Source organism: Helianthus annuus, chromosome 16, assembly GCF_002127325.2.
Source record: "Helianthus annuus cultivar XRQ/B chromosome 16, HanXRQr2.0-SUNRISE, whole genome shotgun sequence".
Taxonomy (NCBI): domain Eukaryota; kingdom Viridiplantae; phylum Streptophyta; class Magnoliopsida; order Asterales; family Asteraceae; genus Helianthus; species Helianthus annuus.
The window spans coordinates 144,587,343-144,609,656 of record NC_035448.2 but is presented as its reverse complement, the minus strand read 5'-3'; the positions used below and the strand labels follow the sequence as shown (position 1 = coordinate 144,609,656).

The window sequence follows — 22,314 nt, the reverse complement described above, 5'->3', positions numbered from 1 at the left end:
CGTGGCCTAGACCGGTTGGTTCCGGAATATAAATATGGTTTAATCGCGCGAAAAGGCGAAAACCGAGAATGGAGTGTGATTCTGACCCAACAAGTTCAGAGACTTGTTTTATATGGGTTTATAGTTCACACTCTGGATTTTGGGGTTCAAATAATATAATTTGACCCGTATCGGCTAATTTATGAAAACTAGTTTCATAAGCCGAACCGGACGCGCAATAGGCGAAATGGTCAACCATGAGAGTCCTACGCTTATTTCCTAAGTCAATATGCCTTAAAGAGGTTGTGGTATCAGTAGGATACCTTCCGTGATGCCCGTAACGAGTTTTAGTTAATATTACGCCCCGTAGGGGCTTTTCGGTCATTTTAAAGACTTTTAAAGAGCTTTTCGAGTTCTACAGGAAATCTGAGTTTCCCGAACAGCTTATAAGGCTTAAAATACTTTATTTATTATTTAAAATCAGTAGCAACTGAAATCGGGTCAAAAGACCTTGTAGAACTCATGTTTTGGCCAAAAAGGGCATATTCGGTATTTACCGAACCGTAGCCATAACCGCAGGTTATGAGCAAGGTAAAAATTATTAAAAATCTCTAAAATTCCCAAAATATTATTTTATAGCAGTGGGTAAAAGTTTTGGTGACGAAATCTTGGTTTAGATAGGTGTTATGCTAATTGCGCCTTTTATTACAAAAGTTTATTTTAATCGCGCTATTTAGCATAACTCTCATTCTAGACCTCGGATTGACGTGAAACTTTAAGGACATGCTTATAATTTAATAAGCAAGGTTCTGGTCCGTTCACGTGTCCGAAATACTCGTTTTATTTTCAAAATGGCGTTACGGTCAACTTTTAGGCGATTAACGGAAATGCGCAAAAGACTCGGATAACTCATGAACCGATCACAGAGGTTTATACCATCATGTAACCTGGTCCTAAGAGAGTCCTAAGGTATATCTATACCTCACTAAAATGGGTCAGAACTGAAGTCAAAGCAAAAGTCAAACTTTTGCGACATTCGGCGTCGAACCGGGTCAATATAGCAAATGGTCGATTCAAACGAGCGCAAACAAGTTTATATGCTTAATATCATGTTTTATGAACATCAAAACAGGTTTCATTACGTGTACATTACAGATTATGTAGAAAACAGCAAAATGACTTTCTGTTGACTTTTTAAGTGCGCGTTTGACTCGATATTTGACATAGTTAGAGTGGTGATCAGGGGGAACCCTTTTAGGGGTTTATTACCCACATAAATACCAACTCAAAACTACTTTTGATCCGTCATAAGGCTGAACCATTTGCAAGTTATTGTAATGACAACCGTTAGTTACGACGGTTGTGTTTATAAGCTATAACTATGGAAATGTATGACCAAAATGGTTATGAACGACTTACAGAAGTAGTATCTTGCTTAGAGAGCAGAAGGGAATGCTAGAGAGCTCTTAGAATGATCAGATAGAAGTGTTTGTGTTGTGGTGAATGTTATGAACCAAATGTGCTTATTTATAGTGTTCACAAGACCTCAAGATCATCACAACTCAGTCTACCTTTGATCATGGATCATGGGCAGGTGTCCCTAAGTGATATGGGTCGAGTAGGGGGCACCCATGCTCCATTAATTGGTTGTTTGGTCGTTCAAAGGCTCTAAAAGGCAAGATGTTACAACTTTCTGCATCTGGGCGTCTAATGCGGCCCGCATGGGAGTTCCATGCATTTTTAATGCAGGTCGCCTGAGATTCATATATCAGACGCGTAAAACAGGAGGCTCGCGGCCCGCCTCAACTTAACCTTAACCATCACGCGGGTCGCGAGAGGCTTGGTTTTCAGAAATTTTAAATCTTTTGAAATGATTACGAAATCCTAGTAATGAATAACGAAATCTTTCGTAATTATTAACCTGCCCTTTCGGGTTTGAAGGGGTAACTTTGCGGTTTGGCCCTCGGTTATTTACCGATAGGGGCCTCGTGTTATTTACCCGCATTATTAAGTCCCCGGTTAGTTTATTAATTATTTGGAAAGCCTTAACTTTCACTGTTGACGCTTTTAACCCTTCTCATACGAATTTGAGTATAACTCTCTCGTTTTAAGACGGAACTTCGCGGAATTTATACAGTATATTCTAGTGAGCGTATAATACTGTTACGAAGCCTTGGGAATGTTAAAGGGTCACTCAGAGGTATAATTAAACATGTTGACACAGTTACCCCTGTAGCTCATAATCTCTCACTTTCTTCCGCGTTTCGCTTCCGTACGATCTATGTTTTATTCGTTTGAAGGTTCAAGCATTATTTAGGGTTACTGTACAGTATATTTACCCTTGTTGACATTTATAACCCTCGAATTTATATACTTTCAAGGTTTGTCAAAATTAGTCCTTTATTTAATATCAATGCCACGTGTAAACAAATGACACGTGTTAACACATTATTGGACACAAAAATTCGAGGTGTTACATCCTCACCCCCTTAAAATAAATCTCGACCCGAGATTTACTCAAATAAATAGGGGTATTTTTCTTTCATTGTGTCTTCGACTTCCCACGTATATTCGGGACCTCTATGAGCATCCCATTTGACTTTTACAATCGGTACGTGCTTTCTTCGAAGTTTCTTCACCTGTCGATCCTCAATCGACAAAGGTTTTTCTACAAATTTTAAGCTCTCATCTATGTGCACATCTGTGTGTGGAATCACCAATGAGTCATCGGCGAAGCACTTTTTGAGATTGCAGATGTGGAACACATTGTGAATTCCATTGAGCTCTTCAGGCAAGTTCAACTTATAGGCGACTGACCCGACTCGTTCAATGACCTCAAAAGGTCCTATGTATCTCGGACTCAGTTTGCCCTTCTTGCCGAAACGCATCACCCCCTTCCAGGGCGATACTTTAAGCAACACCTTCTCACCTACCTCGAAGTGAAGATTCTTACGTTTTGGATCGGCGTAGCTTTTCTGCCTATCGCGGGCAGCCTTGAGACGTTCCCGGATCTGGACAATCTTGTCCGTTGTCTGGAAAACAATCTCTGGTCCTGATAATTGGACCTCTCCTACTTCCGCCCAACAAACAGGCGATCTACATTTCCTACCGTATAATGCCTCGAAAGGCGCAGCCTTTATGCTGTTGTGGTAGCTATTATTGAAGGAGAATTCGATTAGGGGTAGGTTCTTATCCCAGTTACCACCTAAATCGATCGCACATGCACGAAGCATGTCTTCCAATGTTTGAATGGTACGCTCACTCTGACCGTCCGTCTGTGGATGGTAAGCCGTACTAAAGTTTAAACGCGTGCCCAAAGATTGCTGGAAACTCTTCCAGAAATGAGACGTGTACCTAGTATCCCTGTCGGAGATAATAGACACAGGTATGCCGTGTAAGGCTACAATCTTATCCACATAAAGTTGGGCTAACATATCGGAGCTATATGTCTCCTTGATGGGTAGAAAATGAGCTGATTTAGTCAGCCTATCGACTATGACCCATATTGTATCGTTTCCTTTCCTGGTCTTGGGTAACTTGGTTATGAAGTCCATAGTTACGCATTCCCACTTCCACTCGGGAAGCTCAGGCTGTTGTAGCAAGCCAGACGGCTTTTGGTGCTCGGCTTTGACCTGAGCACAAGTCAAGCACTTTGCTACGTGGGCGGCCACATACTTTTTCAAGCCTATCCACCAATAATTTGCCTTTAAATCTTGATACATCTTGTCAGCTCCAGGATGGACTGAGTATTTGGAACTATGGGCTTCCTGGAGGATAACATCTCGTAGTCCTCCATAAATCGGAACCCATATACGTCCGTTCAGTCTAAGGATTCCATCCTTGCTAAGAGTCAACTGCTCCTCAGTTACTCCTAACTTTTCATTAGGATAATTAGCTTCCAACACAGCCTCTCGCTGTGCAGCTAAAATCCTTTCAATCAAATTGTTCTTGACTTCAATGCTCTTGGCATTGATTCGAATAGGTTTTACCCTTTCTTTTCTGCTCAGGGCATCAGCGACTACATTCGACTTGCCGGGATGGTACCTGATCTCGCAATCATAGTCATTCAAGGTTTCCATCCAACGACGCTGCCTCATGTTCAACTCTTTCTGATTGAACAGGTGCTGGAGGCTTTTGTGATCAGAATAAATCACAAATTTAATACCATAAAGGTAATGCCTCCACAATTTCAGTGCAAATACAACGGCACCCAACTCCAAATCATGGGTGGTGTAATTCTTTTCGTGCACCTTTAATTGCCTTGAAGCATAGGCAATCACCTTGCCCTTCTGCATAAGCACGCACCCCATGCCTGTGTGTGACGCATCGCAGTAAACTACGAATTCATCCATACCTTCCGGTAATGTCAGCACAGGTGCATTGCTTAGCTTTTGCTTCAGTATTTCGAAGGACTCTTGCTGTTTTGGGCCCCAAATAAACTTTTCTTTCTTCTTGGTTAGGGAAGTCAAGGGCGCAGCAATCCTTGAAAAATTTTCAATAAACCTCCGGTAGTATCCTGCTAATCCTAGGAAGCTACGGATTTCGGTAGGCGTCTTTGGCTCTTGCCAGTTCATGACTGCCTCTACCTTAGCGGGATCCACTTGGATACCACGCTCACTCACAACGTGTCCTAAAAACTGAACCTCTCATAGCCAGAATTCACATTTCGAGAATTTGGCGTAGAGTTTCTCACGCTGTAGTAATTCGAGAATGCAAAGGAGGTGCTTCTCGTGGTCAGCTTGGTTCTTGGAATATATAAGGATATCATCGATGAAGACTATGACAAATTTGTCTAAATACGGCTTGCAGACGCGATTCATGAGATCCATGAACGCAACCGGTGCATTTGTGAGCCCAAAAGGCATCACTAGGAACTCGTAATGACCATAGCGAGTCCTAAATGCTGTCTTATGTACATCCTCATCTCTGACCCTTAGTTGATGATAGCCCGACCTCAAGTCGATCTTTGAGAAATAGCTTGCTCCTTGCAGCTGGTCGAACAGATCATCGATCCTTGGTAAAGGATATCTATTCTTTATGGTAACTTTATTTAGCTCTCGATAGTCGATGCACAACCGCATCGATCCGTCCTTCTTCTTTACAAATAAGACTGGTGCTCCCCAGGGAGATGAACTAGGTCTGATAAAACCTTTCGCCAGCAGTTCATCCAACTGGGTCCTCAGTTCTTTCATTTCCGTTGGAGCTAGCCTGTAAGGTGCTCTTGCTATCGGAGCCGCTCCGGGAATGATGTCTATTCTGAACTCCACTTGTCTATCTGGTGGCAAACCAGGTAGTTCTTCAGGAAAAACCTCGGGGTATTCAGAAATGACAGGAAGATCCTCGATCTTCGGCTTAGGTTCTTCTATTATCACCTGAGCCATATAAATTACGCAGCCTCTGTTCAAACACCTAGAAGCTTTGAGCATAGACACGTCCTCGGGCAATCCGAACTGAGTATCTCCTCGAATGGTAAGCGAATCACCACTCGGAGTCCTTACTACTATATGCCTTTTGCCGCAAATGATTTGGGCCTGATTACGGGATAACCAGTCCATGCCTAGGACAATGTCGAAACCCGCTAGTTTGAAGGGAAGTAGAGATAAAGGAAAAGAATGGTTCCTAATGGACATTTCACATCCTTCTAGAACAGTTGAGACGGTTTCTATCGTGCAGTCTGCTAACTCTACTTCGTATTTCACATCAAGGGTCTTGATAGGCATATTTAGTAGTTGGCAAAATTTCTGGTCTACAAAGGATTTATCAGCGCCAGAATCGAATAGTACTCTTGCAAATATATTATTTACGAGAAAAGTACCTGTAAGCACATTGTCGTTCTGGACCGCTTCCTTTGCATCCATGCGAAAAACTCTCGCATTTGACTTCTTTGTCTCTTCCGCCTTCTTGGCATACTTAGGGCAGTTACTCTTGATGTGCCCCTTTTCGTTACAACCATAGCAAGTTGCATCCTTGATCTTTTTGCACTCCACAGTCTTATGATCCTTGGACTTGCATAGTCCACAGGAAGGAGTCTTTGATTGCGACTGTGAGTTCGATGCAAATCTGCATTTCCCAGAGTGGGGTTTCTTGCAGATTTTGCAGTTGGGCCTTTCACCAGCTTGCCCATCTTTCTTCGCCTCCGACCCTCTTTTGCCTTCACCGTTTCCACGGTGCTTCTTCCCTGATCTTCGTGAGGTATCATCCTCACGTTTTCTCTTCTCAGCCTCCTTGTTCCTTAGTGTCCTCAGACGGACAGCGTCTAAGGTGAGAGACAAGGAGAGGTCAGTAACTGACCTGAAGGTCGTCGGCCGGGAGGCCTTTACACTAGCCTTTATTGCAGGCTCTAATCCCCCAATGAAACGGGCGATTCTTCTGGGTTCTGGTGTCACAAGGTATGGGACCAGGCGAGACATCGTATTGAAGCTCGTCAAATATGCCTGGCAGTCCAGGTTCGTCATTACCAGTGACACAAAGTCAGCCTCGATCTTCTCAACCTCATGCTGAGGGCAGTAGTTTTCCTTAATGAGAGCAATAAATTCCTCCCACGTCATTTTGTATAAAGCAGACTTACCAGATGCCTGAACCAACGCTCTCCACCATGCCAGGGCCTCGCCCTTAAATGACTGTGACACATACTTCACCACATCCCTCTCTGCACACCCGCTGATGTCCACAATAGTGTCCATCTCATCTAGCCAGGTGATACAATCCACAGCACCTTTCTCCCCTGTAAATTCCCGGGGCTTACAAGATACAAAGTATTTGTAGGTGCAACCCTTAGCATTGGATGCATCAGTATATTCTCTATCGCGATGCACGCTGTTCTCAGTAGACGAGTGTTTGTCGTCATCTTTCTTGGGTTGAGAGGGTGGTTTGGAGTGTGTCTTTGGTTTAGAGGGTGGTTTTGATACAGTTCTGCCTTGAGACTCAGTATATTGACGATCAAGAGCTGCCTGAACAGCATTGTCAATCAAAGCCTTTAGCTGTGCGCCTGTCAGATGCACTGGCGCATTGTCGTAGTCATCATCGTTAGTATGGCTATTCTCTTCATTGGGATCCGCCATTGTAACTTGAATCTGTTACAGAAGATAACAAAATTTTATTCAGGAGATTATTATATAATTGTCTTTTATGACAATTTGTCAACCATGGTAACCGATACCATATTTGGTTAACTTATTACTTTATTAAATATCAGGATTTGAATATATCCTATTTCAGCTATAACAATAATATTGGCGGCATAAAGCCTAATTACGAGGATGTTTTATAACATTAGTCGAGATTTCAGAGAATCAAAGGCATAGAGATTTGAACCGTAGTTCTTTCATCTCTTTCTGACAGAGGGTCATAGACCACCACTGTCTTTTGTCTTTATAAGACAATTATCATGGCCTGTAGGCACTACACCTCTAATGGATGTTTCAATATGGTTGGCCCGTAGGCACTACATCTCAAACGGATGTTTTAATATGGTTGGCCCGTAGGCACTACATCTCTAATGGATGTTTTAATATGGTTGGCCCGCAGGCACTACATCTCTTAATGGATGTTTTAATAAGGTTGGCCCGTAGGCACTACATCACTAATGGATGTTTTTATAATACTGGCCCGTAGGCACTACATCACTAATGGATGTTTTTAATAATATTGGCCCGTAGGCACTACATCACTAATGGATGTTTTTAATAAGATTGATCACCTTCATTGGTGACTTAACCCACGATTTATAAATCATTTAGTTGGGTTTTGAAATCCTTAAAGGATTATCGTATAAGAATGACGTGCGTGATTTTAACGAATCACATCTGCCATGATTGTTAACATGCGTACAGAGGTTAACAGGGAATCAGAATCTTTTCAATTAGGTCGTACCATCTTGACTGGATCTTAAAAGACACCAAGCTAGGTTTCACCTTTTAAGATTCTTTATCTAGGCAGATCAATTTAAAAGGAATGGTTTTGATTTATTTCTTACATATTAAAACAAAACTCGTAACGTACATTCCAAAATCTCAAATACAATTACATATTGCCCTAAACGGGTCTTTCAAATAGTACATACCTCCATAGAGGTTTAAAATAAGTGATAATTCCACGCAGGGACTAATACAAGATAGGTGTCCATGTAAGGACTAAAAGATAAGTCCACGTAGGGACTGAAATACGATAGGTGTCCACGCAGGGACTTATTTCAAAATAGAAATTACATTAGTACACTATTAAGGGCTAATGGTCACGTTTCTTCTTTTTGCCCTTTAGTAGGTTCGCCAAGCCCTTGAGAAATCCTCGGTGGCTTTTCTTCTCTTCCTCGAACTCTCTCTCCACATGATCTAGTCGATGGAGTATCTCTTCCTGTTCAGGAGGAGAGAAACGTGGTTGTGGCGCTTGATGCGGAACTGGAGGTCTGGGAGGTATTGGATACCCATGAGCTGAGTAGTCCGGTGGTCCCATGTTTCCATGTGCTCCGTCAGGGTAGCGCGCATTATATCTTGCCGACACCACATATGGGTCGCGCTCATAACCGTAGTTGTATTGTGCTTGTGACGGTTCGAACGGGTTGTAAGCCGTTGGACCCGTGTAAGCAGGTATGGGTTGGTCATACCCAAATGGTGGCGAATTTGGTGCAGCTGGTGCGGAGTTCGCCTCCTGTATAGGACTTGAAGGTCCTTCTTCTTGTAGTGGCGGATAGTGGCTACTACTAGAGTGTCGAGGGGTGCTGAAGTGGATACCCCCTCCTCCTCGTGTGGACATACGAGCATTTGTCCTCCTACGCCTCGGCGGATCAGGCATTACTGGTTGCGCCGGTGGCGGAGGTGGTGGCGTAACTGCCTCAAAGCGTGAATCCTCAGAGGGATCCTGTGGATGTCGCGGTTGTTGTGATGTCTGTTGAGGTGGCGTGTAGTACCACTCATGTCGGTCAAACAACGCTTGGAAACTGTCTGGCCCCTGATAGGGTGTGCCATGGAAGGATGACCCATCAGAGACTTCTATCGGATGCGTGGGCGTACCACGAGCAGGTTCTGTTGGATCAGTATCTTCGTCCATGTGATCCTCGGAGAAGTGATCTTGTGGCCCTAGTGGAACAAAGCCTGAAGGTTCCTGTATGTAGTCAGCCGGATTAAACTGACCTATGTAGTATGGAGTAGGGTCGTCATAATTTCGGTGCGATACCGAACGTTGTAGAGGTATGAAGGAAGGTTGTGGGTTGTTGGGATCATTTTCTGAGTTTGGCCCAAAGGAGTGCCGGTAGGATGGCGTCGAGCTGTGCGAGGTGGAATGCCTCGCGGGTTCGTAAAGATCTCTTCGTCGTTGTGGTTCTTCGCTCCTTGTCATTGAAGGATGTCTTGTACCAGATGGTCCAGCTTCGTTATCGTGATGTGTCACGACATCTCCTCTGCCTCTTCTTCCCCTTCCTCTTCCTCGGAATATAACAGGTGGCATTTTCCTGCTTTATAAAACTTTAAATTCCAGTAATAAAAGAAAAAGACAAAATTGGAATAACAATTCGAATTTGTCCTAAGTTCTTGTCTAGACTCAAGTATGTGCAATTGTGTCATTGAGATTAAACACATTAGGATAGTGTTTAATTCACTCAATGTTGGCTCTGATACCAACCTGTCACACCCCGATTTCCACGTGTCTCACCGGTGGGCCCGGTGGGGGATTACCGTGACGATGTTGGCAACAATATAGTCAAACCACACAATTATATAAATGCACAGCGGAAGCTTAAAGATAAATATATATTCAACCTCTGGTTGTAATATCAAATGTATTACAGAAGTCGAATATCCACAGCGGATCAAAATAATAAAATATTGTTCATTCAGATACGGCATCGAGTTTGCGAGACTATTCGTGATGCTTAGGAAGCTAATACCAGCCAATTTCGTATAGTACCTGCACTTAATCTTTTTGGGGAAAATACGTCAGTTTACACTGGTAAATACATTCAACTGACACATTTGAAAATGTATATTAAAATTGATTTGAATGCACGAGGCACAAACTCTTTTATAACTTGGGAAAATTATTAAAATCTTGTGAACGTTTTACATGTTCTTTTATGCGTTCAGTAGCCCGGATCGTGCCGGGTTAAAGATTTATAGACACACCACATTGCGTAAAACCGTAGTATAAAAACCAACGGCTACGTCTTTTAATTTAATGTCGACAATATATACCGGGTGTACGCCTACACCGGGATGTCGATGGTCGTGGCCATTTCGTAAAATGATGCCAAGGATATCCGGGACAACGGTCATTAAACCCCCCAAAGGCTTTTAAGAAACAAAACTGTTTAAATGAGCCGATCATATTATTTAATTAACCACCTAAGCGATGGAAAAATATAATGCTCAATCAAGCGGTATTAACATACCGTAACCCAAGCCCATATAGGGGAAATAAGTTAAAGTATTTACCTTTGCAAGTATATATCCTTAATTCGATTAAATCGCCGATAGCTTTTACCGGGGCTCCTAATCTGGAACGAAGGTTTTAATTAACCTCTTAGAATCCTAACGGGTCTTTATAGTGGCCGTAGCCTAGACCGGTTGGTTCCGGAATATAAATATGGTTTAATCGCGCGAAAAGGCGAAAACCGAGAATGGAGTGTGATTCTGACCCAACAAGTTCAGAGACTTGTTTTATATGGGTTTATAGTTCACACTCTGGATTTTGGGGTTCAAATAATATAATTTGACCCGTATCGGCTAATTTATGAAAACTAGTTTCATAAGCCGAACCGGACGCGCAATAGGCGAAACGGTTAACCATGAGAGTCCTACGCTTATTTCCTAAGTCAATATGCCTTAAAGAGGTTGTGGTATCAGTAGGATACCTTCCGTGATGCCCGTAACGAGTTTTAGTTAATATTACGCCCCGTAGGGGCTTTTCGGTCATTTTAAAGACTTTTAAAGAGCTTTTCGAGTTCTACAGGAAATCTAAGTTTCCCGAACAGCTTATAAGGCTTAAAATACTTTATTTATTATTTAAAATCAGTAGCAACTGAAATCGGGTCAAAAGACCTTGTAGAACTCATGTTTTGGCCAAAAAGGGCATATTCGGTATTTACCGAACCGTAGCCATAACCGCAGGTTATGAGCAAGGTAAAAATTATTAAAAATCTCTAAAATTCCCAAAATATTATTTTATAGCAGTGGGTAAAAGTTTTGGTGACGAAATCTTGGTTTAGATAGGTGTTATGCTAATTGCGCCTTTTATTACAAAAGTTTATTTTAATCGCGCTATTTAGCATAACTCTCATTCTAGACCTCGGATTGACGTGAAACTTTAAGGACATGCTTATAATTTAATAAGCAAGGTTCTGGTCCGTTCACGTGTCTGAAATACTCGTTTTATTTTCAAAATGGCGTTACGGTCAACTTTTAGGCGATTAACGGAAATGCGCAAAAGACTCGGATAACTCATGAACCGATCATAGAGGTTTATACCATCATGTAACCTGGTCCTAAGAGAGTCCTAAGGTATATCTATACCTCACTAAAACGGGTCAGAACTGAAGTCAAAGCAAAAGTCAAACTTTTGCGACATTCGGCTCCGAACCGGGTCAATATAGCAAATGGTCGATTCAAACGAGCGCAAACAAGTTTATATGCTTAATATCATGTTTTATGAACATCAAAACAGGTTTCATAACGTGTACATTACAGATTATGTAGAAAACGGCAAAATGACTTTCTGTTGACTTTTTAAGTGCGCGTTTGACTCGATATTTGACATAGTTAGAGTGGTGATCAGGGGGAACCCTTTTAGGGGTTTATTACCCACATAAATACCAACTCAAAACTACTTTTGATCTGTCATAAGACTGAACCATTTGCAAGTTATTGTAATGACAACCGTTAGTTACGACGGTTGTGTTTATAAGCTATAACTATGGAAATGTATGACCAAAATGGTTATGAACGACTTACAGATATCTTGCTTAGAGAGCAGAAGGGAATGCTAGAGAGCTCTTAGAATGATCAGATAGAAGTGTTTGTGTTGTGGTGAATGTTATGAACCAAATGTGCTTATTTATAGTGTTCACAAGACCTCAAGATCATCACAACTCAGTCTACCTTTGATCATGGATCATGGGCAGGTGTCCCTAAGTGATATGGGTCGAGTAGGGGGCACCCATGCTCCATTAATTGGTTGTTTGGTCGTTCAAAGGCTCCAAAAGGCAAGATGTTACAACTTTCTGCATCTGGGCGTCTAATGCGGCCCGCATGGGAGTTCCATGCATTTTTAATGCGGGTCGCCTGAGATTCATATATCAGACGCGTAAAACAGGAGGCTCGCGGCCCGCCTCAACTTAACCTTAACCATCACGCGGGTCACGAGAGGCTTGGTTTTCAGAAATTTTAAATCTTTTGAAATGATTACGAAATCCTGGTAATTAATAACGAAATCTTTCGTAATTATTAACCTGCCCTTTCGGGTTTGAAGGGGTAACTTTGCGGTTTGGCCCTCGGTTATTTACCGATAGGGGCCTCGTGTTATTTACCCGCATTATTAAGTCCCGGGTTAGTTTATTAATTATTTGGAAAGCCTTAACTTTCATTGTTGACGCTTTTAACCCTTCTCATACGAATTTGAGTATAACTCTCTCGTTTTAAGACGGAACTTCGCGGAATTTATACAGTATATTCTAGTGAGCGTATAATACTGTTACGAAGCCTTGGGAACGTTAAAGGGTCACTCAGAGGTATAATTAAACATGTTGACACAGTTACCCCTGTAGCTCGTAATCTCTCACTTTCTTCCGCGTTTCGCTTCCGTACGATCTATGTTTTATTCGTTTGAAGGTTCAAGCATTATTTAGGGTTACTGTACAGTATATTTACCCTTGTTGACATTTATAACCCTCGAATTTATATACTTTCAAGGTTTGTCAAAATTAGTCCTTTATTTAATATCAATGCCACGTGTAAACAAATGACACGTGTTAACACATTATTGGACACAAAAATTCGAGGTGTTACACCGCGAGAGGCTAAGTTTTCAGCCCTATATAAGAAGGCCATCGGGTTTCACTTTCCGTCGTTCACAATTTCATTCTCAATCTCACTTTCTGAATTAGAGGCAATTATAGTCGGGTATTATACCCCCTAAAATAGCGAGGTTCTGCTACGATGTAAGTATTATAACCCCTGGAGACGTATTAGATACTCTGTCCGATTGATCTAGGGTTCCGTAACGGCTGTCGTGGTTCTGCCCGACGTAGTCGTTGGAATGTCGTCTCGGGGAGGGTATTACTAATGTTAAAATGGGTTATTATACTAACACACGTGCATTTGTGTAATTTATAGATTATTCTCAGGAAATCATCATCATCATCATACTCAGTAAATCGCACCAATAGCAAAGCAAAGGTAGGGTCTGAGGAGGGTGAGATGTAGACAGCCTTACCTCTACCCTGTAGGAATAGAGAGGCTGCTTCCAGTGAGACCCCCGACTCGATAGCGGTTTTGCATCAAGCCTTGGACATAAGGCACATAACACTCAGCAATCGGGACAAAGACCGATTAGTGCATGCACCCTTTTGTCTTTCAGCTATCAACGCCACCACATGATGCATGATTAACCGTCCTCAGCTTTTAACGTTATTTTCACGAAATTAGTAAAATAACGTTAAAATTAGTGCACTTTTACTTTTGCCCCCTATGGCCCACACATATATACATTATATGCGCATACCGCAAGCGGGGCGTTATTATTCTCAGGAAATCCTTACTGAAAACCCTAAAACAGCAATGTGAGTGATCCTTCTTTTTATATGCTCATTTTTGTGAGTTGATCCACTTTTTGTAAACCTTTTTGTTTACTGTTTTTAACAAAACCTCACTTAATTAAATATCTACAAAGCAGTTATTGAGTATTTGTAAAGAATACAATTATAGTGGGTATGTTGGGGTTTTGTATACAAAATTTGTTACTGGTGTGGTAACATTCCACAAGTTGAGTATGACAGTACCACTGATGTTAATTGTTATTTCTTGGAAACAAATGTAATTGCGGATGTGCCCTCATTACTGTAAACTGACTGGTATTTCAACTTGATTAAACTGGGATTCACTCACCAGTATTTCCCACTGACAAAATGTTTTTAAAACGCGTTTCAGGTAACAAAATGTGAAAGCCAAATAGAAGCCAGCTGGACAGCACTGAAGGCTTGGAAAAGTGGCAATAAAGTTACCTAAAAAGAAATAGATGTTTTTCTTAAATAAAATAAGGTGTATCCCTATGAAAGTATGTGTACTGAAAACTTGGGCTTTACCCATGTGTTTAATATTATAAAATGTGGTGGTTTACTCTGATAAAATATTTCCTAACTACGATCCTGATGAAAATTTCCGCTGCCAAACTGAATAAATAACGTGATACCACTGAAACTGGCTCGCGGCCGCCCGTTCCCGGGGTTTTGGGATCGGGGGCTGTGACAGATTATGAGGAATGAAAGATTCTTAATGAGGAATGCATCATGTCTGGTTCACTCTAGTTGAACCGGATAATGGAAAGTTAAGTATATAATGAATGAAAGTTTATCTCGATCCGTCCTTCTCGGATTGGAGTGTAAGTGTAAGAATGAAAATAATGTATTCGTTCGTATTGAATGAACCGAATGGAGGTTATGTTAAAGATACTAGTATCCGTCATTAGCGGGTATGTTAAGAATAGTACGTTTCGTCTCTACATTAAGACGAGTATGTAACGAACCGTCTAACGGGTAGAAATGCAACTAAATGTTGTAAAGTCATGACAGAGATGAATCGGTTTACTAGATAATTGTGTTAGTGACGAAATATCAACTTATTTGTTTATTGTTAAATATAGGTAAATCCTCAACTTAAGCGATTGGACGACTTGGAACGAGCGCACATGACCTACGTCCACTTCACGCTTCCGTCATAAGTTATTTTAATGTGGTCTTAATTTTTGGTCTTATGTACTTCAACTTATGTAGTCTTTTGATGTCCTGATGGTTAGGACAATAACTTCTTAGTAGTAGTCTTGTTGTAAACAAAGTAAACACGTCCGTTTTGGGCTTTGATAAGGGTCTTTTATGTTGAAGTGTTTTACCGTATAAAACAGGTGTTGGTGGTCTATGTACGAATGGGTCATGCCGAAAATTTCTAAAAATTTTTCCTACATGTTATGGTCTTTTGAAAACGTAAAGTTAGGGGCGTAATAGTGGTAAGTAAATTATATTTCGTTTGAATGAGGATTTATATACACAACTTCTTTTGTTTTCTTTTTTGTCTTTTTTTGTAATGAATGGATTGTAACATGTAAAATTAACTTGGATATTTAAATTATTGATGAGAAAATGGTATCAAATCCTGTAATCAAACTGGTATAGTATCGGTACCAAATTTACTATACCAAATCATTTTCGATACCAATTTGGTACCCACCTTTTGGCGTTTTCAGAATCGTTACTTTAGGTTCAACACCGGTCTAGCACCATACATGTATTTACTTATTTTTACCTTCAAATACCATACTGTATAGTACCGAACATTTTCGGTGCCGGTACCTAATTTTAATTATTTTCGGGATCGGTACTTTCAGTGCCATTACCGGTACCGAGCTCATCCATATTTTAAAGTGTTAGTAACGTCATAACTGAACTGAAAACAACCGAATTTCCAACGTGTAGGACGTGTGGTCCTACTATTATATATCAGATTATTTAAAATTGTTTTTCTTGGACGGAGTAACCATCGTTACTACGTCATTTTTATCAATGTTTTGATCTTCAGTATCCGTTTGCCGTTGTGGGCACGCGTTTTGCAGACATTGGATCCCCGCCGCAACATGGGGTCGGAAAATCAACTAGTTTATATAATTTTGTGAGTGTACAAACTGAGACAAAACAATAAAAAAAAGTGTTTGTGAGTAAGATAGCGATCGAGAATCGGAAATATTTTTTAAAAATAAAAGCGTTTAAATAAAAATGTGTTTTATAGTCAAAGTATATAGATAGACAGAGACTCGAATGAGAGTATTCTAAGTAGTGTCATAATACATTTTATGTAGAAAGTAAGTTGTCAGAGTATTCTATACATGATCCTTTATAAGGTCAGTGGCTAGTTATCTGTTAGCTCAAAAATAACTGTGCTAAGTGCATTTATCAATCATTTCTAAGGGTGAAGGGGCACCCCCTAATGAGGTGAGGGGAAACTTTTTTTAACCCAATCATAAGTTGCCATGTCATTTCCCCTCCAGTGGCGGATCTAGGATTCGCGCCAAGCCGTAACGTTTTAGAAATAAGCGGTAACGAAATCGAAAAAACATCAAATTTTTCCAAAATTTACCCTGATTTTACACTACCGCCGGAACGCCAAGCCGTAGCGGACGCCACCCCTTACTATATGCTACATCCGCCCCTGTTCCCCTCTATAACTTCCCTCTTGTCCAAAAACGTACGGGGTGCACCCCTCTTAGGGGAATTGTTTTTTTATTAAAAAAAACAAAAAAAAACAAAAAATTGATTGGTTGTTACAAGCTATGGGCCCCACCATCAACTCTCTTCTTGTGCGGTGACTAGTCCCCCAACCACCTCCCCGATTTGGCTACCCGCATGGATGGCGGCACCCATCCCGCACGGCAAACATGGTCCCCGCATCATTTCCCCGAGGGTGCTGCCGACACCCTAAAACAATTTTGCTAACTATTTTCACATTTTAACATGTGAGTAGTTAAATTGTGAAGAAAATTTGTCCGAATGTTTTACACCGGTCAATGACTAGTTAATAGAAAACGAATTTACTAATTGACCACTTGTTAGCCGGAAGTTAGCCATACGTTGGTTAGTCTACATCAAAAGTAAGTGATGTAATTAAGACTCTTCTTTAGTTGGTACATATATATAATCCTAACAAATCAAGGCATAGATATAAGAATAGAGCTTTTGAGGGTCAATGTTCAAGTTACAAGCCAATGTAAGGAGTTTATATATCTGTATAACATTTGGTTTATAGTACATAAATAATTATTTACATTAAGAAGGGTTAAAAATTCTGAATACGAAATTATCAAGATTTGAAGTTATTATAAAGTTAAATCAAGATAGAGATGATTACTAACATAATATAAAGACAAATTTGAAAATTCTTTGAACCCACCTTAAAGTTTTCTCTTTTTGTATTAGGAGGTGATTCCTTGGGCTTCAAATTAGGCCCGCCTTAACATTTTATCTTTCAGTTTAATGTAATGACGTTTGGTTTTTCGGGTGAGCTATTCCCGCCTTGGTGAAATGGTGATAGCTTTTCCCTGTGATGTTTTGTTAATGAAAGTTGCTTTTCAAAAAAAAAAAAAAAAAAAAAAAAAAGTCATGGCATAAAATCTTGAATCTGATTATAAAGCATATCACAAGATTTGTAAAGTAGAAATGCTCCAAGTTGATGAAAAACTTTACTTCATAAATGACTAATAGTTGACATGTGGTCGCCTTTGTACCAGTGGCAGACCTACATGTTAAATTCCGATCGCCCCCATTAAAAATTTGGCTAAGCCCCCCAATTGTCCTACTAGCACTACTTTGTACAAATACACACAATATTATTATTAATATAATAAAATATTATATAACATAAACATTCTGTACATGTATACGAATAAAGATAAAAAAAATACAATTACTAGGATTGTTTATAGATAATAAGTTACACTATAGGCATAAAAGGATGTGCAGGATAGTAGCATTATCAACATAAACTAGCATAATGCCCCCAAGTTGCTGGAAAGCATTAATGTAGACTTTACTTCACAGGTAGGTCACTCATAGTTGAGATGTCGCTTCCTTTGTACGACCACAAAGAATAATGTTCTAAATATTAGATGCTATATAACATACATATTATATACACGCGCATAAGAATAAAGATAAAAGATACATAAACGATTACTATTTTTTTATATGTTACACCTTAGATATAACAGATTTATACATTATAGTGTCATTATCAACATAAATTAGCAGGTTGACATTGATGGTCAAACAATGAGCTCCAACCATATGGGCATCAAGTCATCAACCACTAATTAAGATAGAGACTTATGAGTGGCAAAGTTAAGAATGGCCCCAACATACCACATGAAAGTTTTCAAATCCATTGACCCACCAATCCCTTAAAAGGTCCAATCTTCCTCAAATCACACCCACACAACTTTGTGGTTAACATATCTTCAGTCAAACAAATAAAATATCAAGCAAATAATTTTCTTTATAAAAACTAAACCCATATGCTAAGAAACTTGAGAAAGTAAGTTGCTTTTTAACTTACAATTTATTAATTATAGGTCCCTTAGGACCATCATCTCACCAAAATTAGACTTTTGGTCCATTTCAATCACTCATGCCTTGAACCACTTCTTTTCTTGCCTTTCATTATCACAAGCTCCCACTTTCCCCTACCATTTCACTTTCTCATGTCTTTATTCATTATGCTTTGGTCTCTTTTATGTGTTCTAGGTCAAAAAGCATACTCGAGTATGTTTAGATATGTAGAAAAGAACCACCCACTACATGATTTCCATGCAAAACTTCAAAGGTACCACTCAAAAGGCATTCTTGACTTTGGCATTGAGTTGGGGCATTCTTATCCCTTGGATTCCATACCCACCTTACCTCTTGCCTTGGATGCTTATCTACAACTAATTCACATATTTTGAAAAACCATGGCCATTTTTATGCACTTTATGTTGAAATATCTTTCTCCCATCAACTCAAAAAAGCAACTCCAATTTTGGGTTGAAAACTTTGGCATAATTTACTACCTTTTAAGTTGAAAAATAAATATTCTTGACACGTAAACCAAAACAAGAAAAAATCACTCTCTTTATCAAAAACCCATGTGTAGTTTAGCCTCCTTTTCAAACTTAGTGTACAACCCTCAAAGAAAAATGTAAAATAAATCTTGTCTTTGTTCTTCTCATCATTGACTAGTACATTTTTGACGTAATTTACTAGTTTTTAATTTGAAAATAAATATTCTAAACAAGTAAACCACCACAAGAAAAATTCACTCTCTTTGTCAGAAACCCTTTTGTAGTTTACCCTCCTGTTCAAACTCAATGTACAACCCTCATACCAAAATGTACAACACTTAATGCACATAAAGAAAACCTTGTCTTATTGTTCTCATCATTGACTAGTACACTTATGCATTGGAGTTTGCACCTTGCAACTGGATTTGTACCCATTAACATCAACAGTTGCAACAAATCACAAACAACAGGATAAGTTTTTAACTTCTTCCCAGTTTTAGCTGATTACATCAACTTTTTTTACTTCATTATATTTAATATATTTAATTCAATAATAACAATGACAATGTACAAGCATGTAATGCATGAGAAATAAGATTAAAAATTTTAATATTTAAAAGTTGAAACCAAGAACAAGATACAAACTTGTACAACCAAGATTAAAGACAGCAAAAAAAGTATTTTCTGGGTAAGCTGTCTTGAGCCCAATACTGCAATAATGACTTGTACATTATGCATTAAAACTTGTACTTGTTCAAGGTGGGTCATTTTCTTCATCTTCTTCATCATTCTTCACCATTTTCCCCAAATTTTGACAAATTCCTTATCCAAATTTCCACTTTAACATAACCGTTACATTGAAAATTAAACAAAAAACTCAAGAAGAACCTGAAACCCTAGGTGACGTCACCGGAAACAGAGGCAAAAGTCTTGGCTCCGATGAACTCGCCGGAGTACTCGCCGGCGACGGATGAAAATAAAAACCCTTTTGCGCAATCGCCTGATCTTCAGCTTCAACGTTCAAGATCGGACTATCTCCGGTCGCCGGAGACCGGTTGAAAAGATCCGGAACAAGCGGTGTAACCGGGCTGAGAACCAACGACGGGAAGTTAAGAATTCCCGGAGAGAGAATCTCCGGCGTACCGGGTCGCCGGGGCGATCCGGAGAAAACCGACCCGTTTACAAACCCGGGTACCAATGGGCTGATCTTGAAATTCTTCATAGTGTTTCTTCTTTCGTATAGTTTGGAGGGTTTCTTGTTTAGGCCGGTTTTTGTTGGTGGAATTGAGCTTCGGGTTGGGAAGTCGGGTCGGGTTGCGGCGGCGTGCTTGGCGGTTTCGGAGGATCCGGTTAGCATTTGGACTACTTTCTTGAAGGAAGATGTATCGGCTTGGACAAAGGTTGTTGGGTATGGGTTGTTCGGGTCGGATCTTGGGGTAGGGGTGGGGGGTGGTGAGGGGTGGTGGTTAGTGGTGGTGGTGGAATTGGTGCTATTGCTATGGGTGGTTGGAGAAGGGTGTTTGGAATCTAGGGGTCTAGGTGAATGAGAGTTTTCCATTGAGGAATGAGTCTAGAGAAAGAGAGTTGTGAGGGGTTTAGATAGAGAGAGAGAGGGGGGAGAATAAGAATTGGAGAAAGTGGTGTGAAGAAGTAGAAGATGAAGGAGGTGATGGTTTGGCATTTTGCATTTCAATTTGTTACATAGTTTTGTTTGGTAGGACATGTCTTGGTGGGACTTTCGATAGTTGTTTTGATTATGTGGAGGGTTAAGTTAACTACACTAAGGGTTGACCGGGTTGTGTTGATGTCAACTAGATGGTTGGGTGAGCTTTTATTATTAAATGTTAAAAGAAATAAAATATTTGGGTTGATGATTAAGTCGGGTTTTCGAAATTGGACCAAGTATAAGAATAGTTTATGAGAGTTTTTGCTGAACAGTAAAAAGAAGTTGATCACTACTTTGACAAGGTTCTTCAACGTCACCCTTTTAAAAGGTTTTTCATGATCATTAGAAATTCATAACAAGACATAGAATACGAAGTGTGACCGTGTGAGCATATCAACCATCAAAGTACCTCTAAGCTAGAAAACTTTCCCTACCCACACCACCGTAGCTCTAAAGCTCAACTGTGAGGATTTTTCGTAGCAGGGGAAAACATCCTCGAATTTTTGGTCTAGTGCAAATAGACCCACGTTTATTTCTAGTCGCACATTATGGTTAAGGTTAACTCGCTTTCCATGTTGAGTTTAAGATCATCTACTTCCAAGGCAACCAAAAGAATTTTTTTATCTTGAAAAATGACGGGCGTGATTCAAACTCGTGTTTGACGTCTATTTCAATTTAAATTGTTACTTCTTAACGATGATTTTTCTATTTCTCTTCACTTCATTCCATTTTGAAAATCTCAGAAATACAACTAATTTTCATTATGGATGTCAAATGTAATTCTAATTCAAGGAACCACTTATTGGGTTTAAAATCAACTCACAAAGTGCAATATCATCATGAAAGGTCATAAGAGTGCTCATCAAATGATCTCTTCTTGCTTCTAAATTTCTAATCACTTGACGAAAACAGAACCGTGTATAGTTCACTTATTTGAACCTTACATATTTCTTCTTCTTACAAAGTCAATTATCTATATATTCAACCTTTTTTTAACTTTTTATTTTTACTTCTTCAACAATTAAGTAAAATTTGCTCCGATATAATTTAGACGGAATTCAACAACCTTTTAATTTTAAACTAGGTTATTTTTTCGCACGTTGCCGCGGTATGCTATTGCGGGAATTTGATCGGTATTGGTTAGATTCGTTACAGTACCGGTACGATATACGCACTCGGTATAGAGATCAACTCGTGTTTTATATCGATCGAAACAATAAAAACGAACACCGGTATCGGCAGCGGCAACGTTGTTGTTCGAGCGGTAATTAAAGGTGCAAATCGTCATAGTATTGATACGGATATTCCTATATTAGCGATACGATGTGAGTTTATCGAAAGTAAAAAATAAATACATGTAACGATACCGTTGTTGTTCGATACCGTACATTAGTAATATGATGGTTATATTTTTAAATTATATTTTTAAAGTAAACAAACAATTTAAAAATATAACCAAACAACCTCGGTATTGGTTCGCATTTATTTTTATGTTTTTCTGTTTGATAACATATACTTTAATCGTGTGTAAAAAGTTATACGAGGAAAACGTGAGTTTAATAACAAAACAATAAAGTAATAAAAACTTCGAAAACAATATTGAGAAAAGAAAATCAAACTATTGTTCTAAGTTTGAATTGAACTAATTAATATACTGATGTAAAAGAATTAAGTATTATTAGGATTAAAATGAATTAAATAAATTATTATTAAAAGAATCAAATATTATTAAAGTATAAGTTTACTACTGTTTATGACAAGTTTGAAATCATACGTATAATGAGTAAAATGTTAAAATGGTCCCTGAGTTTAGACTACTTTTGTCAGTTTTGTCTAAAAATAAAACTTTTTGTATCTGGGTCCCTATTGTTTCATTTTTGTTACCA

General features: G+C 39.5%; 1 protein-coding gene across 1 annotated transcript; it reads right to left on the bottom strand.

The window, feature by feature from the left end:
• Window positions 1-19,343: 19,343 nt before the first annotated feature.
• On the bottom strand, window positions 19,344-20,469 carry LOC110893869 (VQ motif-containing protein 4). Its single transcript, XM_022141017.2, has one exon. The coding sequence runs from the start codon at window positions 20,318-20,320 to the stop codon at window positions 19,640-19,642; it is 681 nt and encodes a 226-aa protein (XP_021996709.1). The 5' UTR covers window positions 20,321-20,469; the 3' UTR covers window positions 19,344-19,639.
• Between the last annotated feature and the right edge of the window lie 1,845 nt (window positions 20,470-22,314).

Bases quoted from the DNA above. Each gene is read 5' to 3' on its own strand.
- LOC110893869 (XM_022141017.2), bottom strand. From the start codon at position 20,320: ATGGAAAACTCTCATTCACCTAGACCCCTAGATTCCAAACACCCTTCT.